Here is a 6,193-nt window from a genome sequence, read left to right as displayed (position 1 = left end):
GGGTGATTAAACAGCCGGGCAGGGGCGCTGCTGAGGGCCAGGGTTTGGGGGTGGGATGGCAGGGTTAGGGGAACGGCTGGGCTGGGGGAGCTTAAAGGGCTTTGCCAACCTAAACAAATCTATGGTTCTGTTCTTTCCATTGCTTTGATGCTGTGAGCCAGTATTATTTTATTTGTTTATGATTTAACATAAGTGCTAGTTTTGGTCATTACTAGGGTTGTTGTGTGACACGAATGAACAGAGTACTAGATTTCTTGTGACCCAGGTCCGCCGCAAAATTAATTTTAATATCAGTGCTAAAAATATGCCCTGAAGAACCAGAACATGTAGAGATTGATGGCAGATGTGACAAAGGACAGGACACCGATCCTCTTTCTGAAGCGGTTGCTGGAGGCCTTGCAATGTAACCTGAAGATCCCAAAGTGGTGCTGGACCCTGTCCTGCTCTACGCTGCACGTAGTCAACTGTTTACACCACGAGAACATTTCTCTTGCATATTCTAACCTCCTGATAAATATTTATCCTCTCTTGGACTCAGATTTTATTTTTTTTTTGATTCACTTTGGAATCAGCAGATTCGTGGCAGTCGGTTCAGACCACGGGAAATCCGATCGAGCAGGTTGGAGACCAGCCAGCTGAGCGCCCTAATTAACAGGAACATGTAATTAAAATTTAAGCAGATGTGGCTTGGGCAGGTGGTATTTCCTGAACGCATTTAGTTTGCTGTGTGTACACGTTATCTGCAACTGCGAAAAGTCCTTGTGCATGTGCTGAGCAGTTGGTGTGTGCATTGCTGAAGCTGCTGCATCTCAGCTCCTGATGGGCTGGAACGAGTCCTGAAATCCTGAACGTATGCAAACATTTGTAAAACTCAGCCTGGACAAAGTTTGTGGGTAGGAAAAAGGAGACACGTGCATGGAAGCCCATAAGTGGAATAACCCCATATGATGTGTTTTCTGCATTCCTTTTTGATTATCTGCTCCCAACTACCATTGCAAAGGGGGTGTTGGACAACATAACGCTTCGATCTGGTGTAGCTTTGCAAAACAGTGCTGTCCGGTGAACTCATCGCCACTCCCAAAATTTGAAAAGAAACTACTCAGCTGAAACATTGGCCCATAAAAATTCTGAAATAATATTTGTTCTTAGTTCTTACCTAAAATCCCAGTAATTGCTTTATCAACAGTTTCAGTGAACTGGAATAAAGCAGAGACTAAAAATTTACACTGAAAAATTGGATAAATTTCTAACTCTGCAAAAATGGAATTCAGGGTTCGTTGTTTTTTTTTTTTTAAGAGGACAGCAAGTGTAGGCCATTTCCAACTGTCATTGCAGTGTAGGCATTACATCTCTAAAGAGAAAAAAAAGGCAAATAAACCACACTTTGAAGTTCTTCTTAATTGAGGGAAAAATCTGTCCCTGTAGATTTTTGAAATTAGATCTGTAGAATACTACTGCAGTTTTAGATTTGTTGGGGGGGGAGAAGTTTAGCAGTTTAACAGTATTGTCTGATAAGGAATAGTGTCGTAAGTTAAATTATTCCATCTTTTGACTGTTGGAGTGACTTGTAGTTTTTCAGTATCGTTTGAGCGGTGTTCCGCAGTATCCCGGTGTCTCACCAGCAGCGAGCCGCCGGGTTATTTGCCCTACCTTGTCGTCGTCTTCAGCCAGCTGCGTGGAGAAAAGTGCTGTCGGAGCAGATGCCTTTCCCGTAAGCTGCTGCAGCTCCATGGTCCCTGTGGTTACCAACTTAAAAATGAAATCTCTTGATTTTGTATTTGTGCGTTTATCCTTTATAATCATCTCTTACAGATTGGTCTTTTGAAGCTGCAGTGGCTGCAGAAAGCCCGGCTTTATTACAGCTGTATCTTTGTCTTATTTCACATTATTTTCATAGCTTTACAACTTTGAACCTTCAAGAGTCACGGTCTGCTTCTTGTCCCCGGCTGGCACAGCCCGCTGGGCAGGCAGGAAAATACAACTTAGGAAATCTAGGAATGGGTCTTCATAAACATTTTCTTGATCTTGTCATCATATCAAAGTGGGGAGACTCTACCTTATTCAAGTGAAGTAGGGTATGCTTTCTGAGTTTTAAGTGCAATTTATCTGATTTTTTTTTTTTTTTCCATTCAGGAACCAAGTATATTTGAGATGGGAGCAGAATATCCCCAGTTTTTATGTCCTGTTCCGATAAACATTAGTTTAGTATCTGATCTATATTAGAAAGTAAAGTAACTTGTGGAAATCTCTTTGAGAGCATCCAATAAAGGCACAGTATTATTCAGACTGTTATTGTTGTATTTATTAACGTTGATTCTAAGTTGAGACCAAATCTTAAGTCTGTGGTGGCTCCACTTCAATAAATGAAGCAGGTTCACAGCAACTGAGATGCGCCCATTACCTTTGTGGTTATTCCCATCGACTGAGCCTGAACAGGTAGCTGAATAAAACTGTCTTTTTAGTGTGAGTAAGGGAATCAAAAGTTTGGCTGACGTAATTAAAGGCAGCATTGTAAATGGAAATTGCCAATCGCATTGGTATCGTATTCCTACTGAGCATGCAGCCGATCGCGAAAGTGAGAAACATAACCATCCCAGGGGCCCGTTTCTTTCCGCTGCTTTAATCTTAGTGCCTTGGGTCTCAGTGCCTTGGGTCTCAGTGCCCTGGCAGCTTTGGAAGCAAATTCACGGACAGTTTGTAAGGAGGGACTGTGAAGTGCATGTGAAGTGTTGGAATTTTTCTAGGATGGACTGACAAACAAACGTCATGCTCTTCTGAATTTGGTCCGGTTTAAGAAATACTGTTTTTACGTGTAATGCTTGTTATCCGTAGAATCATAGAATGCTTTGGGTTGGAAGGGACCCCTAGAGGCCACCCAGCCCAACCCCCCTGCAGGAGCAGGGACACCTTGAACCACATCAGGTTGCTCACAGCCCCGTCCAACCTGGCCTGGAATGTTCCCAGGGATGGGGCCTCCACCCCCTCTCTGGGCAACCCCTGCCAGGGTTTCACCACCCTCAGTGTCAAGAATTTCTTCCTTAGATCCAGTCTAAACCTACCCTGGTTTAGTTTAAAACCATTACCCCTTGTCCTGTCCCAGCTGGCCCTACTAAAAAGCTTGTCCCCCCCTTTCCTCTGGGCCCCCTTTGAGCACTGAACGGCCGCAATCAGGTCTCCCCGCAGCCAGCATGTAATAAAAATAATGAGTTAAATTACCTTTGATTTTTAAGTCCATGCAGTCAACAGAATTGTATCAACAACCAAGTGCGATTCAGTCATGGTAAAAAATCTGCACAAAAAAATGGTAGTGGTGGTGTTCATAAGATACATCAAAGTAGTCCAATACGTGCTGTTTTATTATAATATAGCATGTGCTTATAATTCACAATTTGATTTTAACATGCTGTGAAGAAGTTACGGAGTAAATGGTGAGTGTGCTCATTCCTTTAACTCAATCAGAGATGTTGTCACAAAAGTTTCAAAGACACGGTTATGTAATTACGAAGTGGAAAGTAACTTTACTTCTGTTACTAAGGGAGCAATTTGCTTCTTGTATCTTCTTTAATTCCTGTTATTGAAACTGAATACTACTTGTTGCAATGTGCCATAACCTTATCGGCCCCGGGCTAAGTTTCTTGCAATTATTTATTCAATTAATGTTTCTATCACCTGCGGGAAAGGCGCATATTCTGTTAGTGACTCTGTTAATCAAACCACTTTCTGTATTTCTGCGCTGCCCCGGTTTAGGTCATTTCATCAGCAGGCACAGGAGATGGAATTGGCAACTTGTAATATACTACAGATTGGATTAACGCCTCTGTTTTCTGTAGACTCCTCAAAGACTTACTTTAGATAATTTAAAAAAGATTAAATCTGCAAGACAGTTATTCCTTCTGACGGGATCTCTGAAGTCTTTAGCATAAGTCCGGTGTTCTTGTAAAGATTTTGAACTTTGTATGCTAATGACTTTGCTGTAGCAATGCGGGCAGGGTACAATATATTTCTTTAATCAAAGAATTTTTGCAATTTTTTTTAAAATCCTTTGGATGTTGGATTAATTATTTCATCCATATTAATGTGATGATGGGCATCAGACATTTGATGTAGCATATAATGTTGGAGCCGTTTCCAGGCTGTACCAGGTGTTACAGCTTCCCTCTCTGACACCTTAAGGTTTTGATGTCTGGGCAGTAGACGCTCTTTTTTTTAAAGGTCTGTTGAACTCAAGGATAGTTTTGCTGGGGTGGAGAAGGGAGTCTTTGTGCTTACTTTCCGGCATGAGCTTTCCTTGGCGGGGCTCTCCTGGGGTTAGCACAGGCCCCATTGGAAGCGGCGCCGGTACCTTCAGCCGGGAGCATCCTACCTGCAGCCTCCCGGTGGGGTTCGGAAGGGCACAGGGTGCCCGTAAAGCACGTGGTGGGATGCTCACGTGCCTATTGCTTGCCATAATGGTTTTTAAAAGATGATGCATTATTCAGCCAGTGCTTTTGATGTGTGCCAGACAGGCAGGGTGTTTTTAAGGTTCTCTTAAGGACCCTAAAGCATCTAAATATAATGGGCCTTTTTGCGAAGAGAAGGTTGAGAATAAGAGTTTTGGGCAGCGTCAGTATCTCTGTGCTTGGAAATCAATACCTCTGTGATCCTCAGTCTTGTTTTTCAGTCCCGAGAGCTTCACGAACCAAAGGAAAAAAAAAAAAAAAAAAAGTAAATCCTCACAAAATTCAGCAAATTGTACTTCTTGTCCTGCATTTGGATTGGGCTTTTTTTATTTGAAGAACGGCGCTTTTTATTTCTACCCTGCTTTGCTTACATAAGTGCTCGCCTACCTAAGCAGGGAAAGCCTTTAGTTGTCCCTCCAGCATGTCTGTCCTCTAAAGTTACCTTTAAAATACTCTCCACATCCGGTAGCTTTTGGCATGAGCTGGGGAGGAGGACAGTCCTTCAGTGCCGTCACCGTGTCCATCCTCTGGCCCATCTGGCAGCCGATGTTGAACAGCGATACAAACCCAGCCGTACAAGCCCTGACCATCCCATCTGAAATCTCAGCTGGCCCGTCTGGTAGGCATGGCCAAAATAATGTCCAGGCTCATGCCACATGCTTGCCAAGCTGTTGGCTTAGGTAGGAGATCGGAGGAAACCTTTCTGACAGCTCGCACAATGTTTGGGGCAACAGTTCCATTCTGTTTAGCAAATTTGCTTTACTTGATGAATTTAAGCCAAACATATAATTACAATTAATTTTCAGCCTCGTGCCCTCCCTGAAGTCCCTGAAACGTTACTTCAGATTGTGTTCTTCATATTCAGTGGTTGGTTTAATTGGTGCTATATCAGAAACTTTGAGCAGCACCAGAGAGGTGAATTTTGAAGCAATTACTGCGCTAATTTCTGCAGGATTCTTTATGTTTTAATTGGATATGTTTCCTATAAATATTTTTTCTTTATTTCCCAAAAGGTGGTTGCTTTTGTCTCACAATTAGTGAGAAATTGTTTGCAAAAAAAATGAGGGGTTGGTTTTGTTTTTTTTCATGTTTGCTGATACATTATGAATAAAATCATGGACTGATTCGTATTAAGGTACAAGTGTCCTGGTAGGAAATAAACAAAAACTTTTCTTCTGTGTTTTTTTTCCCAGAGATTTGTTGCAGTTCCCTAGAGAAGATGATGTAGACATTGCCATGAAAATTCTGGTTCAGTGGAGTTCCCAAGGCCTTGAAGATGTCCAGCTGGTAAATTACTCTGTTTTGCTTGACCTGCCGGGCTCTTCTTCAAACACAGTGACTCTGAAGAACAGTGGCGAATGCTTTTATCCTAGTGGACAACAGTGCACCAGAGAGACCAAAACGCTTCATAGCCAAGACCTCCTGTACTCGTACGCGGCTTACTCTGCCAAAGGAACTCTTGAGGTAATACGACTATTTGTCTCTGTCATTTGTGGTGAAATAGAGTTAGAAAAACATCAGCTTTTTGTTGAACTTGGCTGCAAAAGTACACATGGTGACATGCCCAGCCTTAAAATAAACATATTTAGGTAAAATATGGTGTGGCTAATCTCAGTTCAAATTTAAAAATTAGTCAGACCTGAACGCTTCATATGATTTTTTTATTTTTTATTTTTTTTTTGAAGTACCTGAGTTTATAAATCGGCATCTTTTGCTCGGGTGTAAAAATCAGAAAGCTGTGTCTAGAGCTACAT

The 6,193-nt window shown here is 42.1% G+C and overlaps 1 protein-coding gene across 1 annotated transcript in view; it reads left to right on the top strand.

The window, feature by feature from the left end:
* Positions 1-6,193, top strand: part of NAALADL2 (N-acetylated alpha-linked acidic dipeptidase like 2) — a 291,258-nt gene that overhangs the window by 48,004 nt on the left and 237,061 nt on the right. Inside the window, exon 2 of the mRNA XM_009638747.1 lies at positions 5,633-5,903. Within this exon, the coding sequence (XP_009637042.1) occupies positions 5,633-5,903 (271 nt within the window). The remainder of the gene's footprint in view (positions 1-5,632; positions 5,904-6,193) is intronic.

Source organism: Egretta garzetta, unplaced genomic scaffold (genome assembly GCF_000687185.1).
Source record: "Egretta garzetta isolate BGI_Z169 unplaced genomic scaffold, ASM68718v1 scaffold560, whole genome shotgun sequence".
NCBI classification, from domain to species: Eukaryota; Metazoa; Chordata; class Aves; order Pelecaniformes; family Ardeidae; genus Egretta; species Egretta garzetta.
This window is presented reverse-complemented; position numbering and strand designations above follow the sequence as displayed.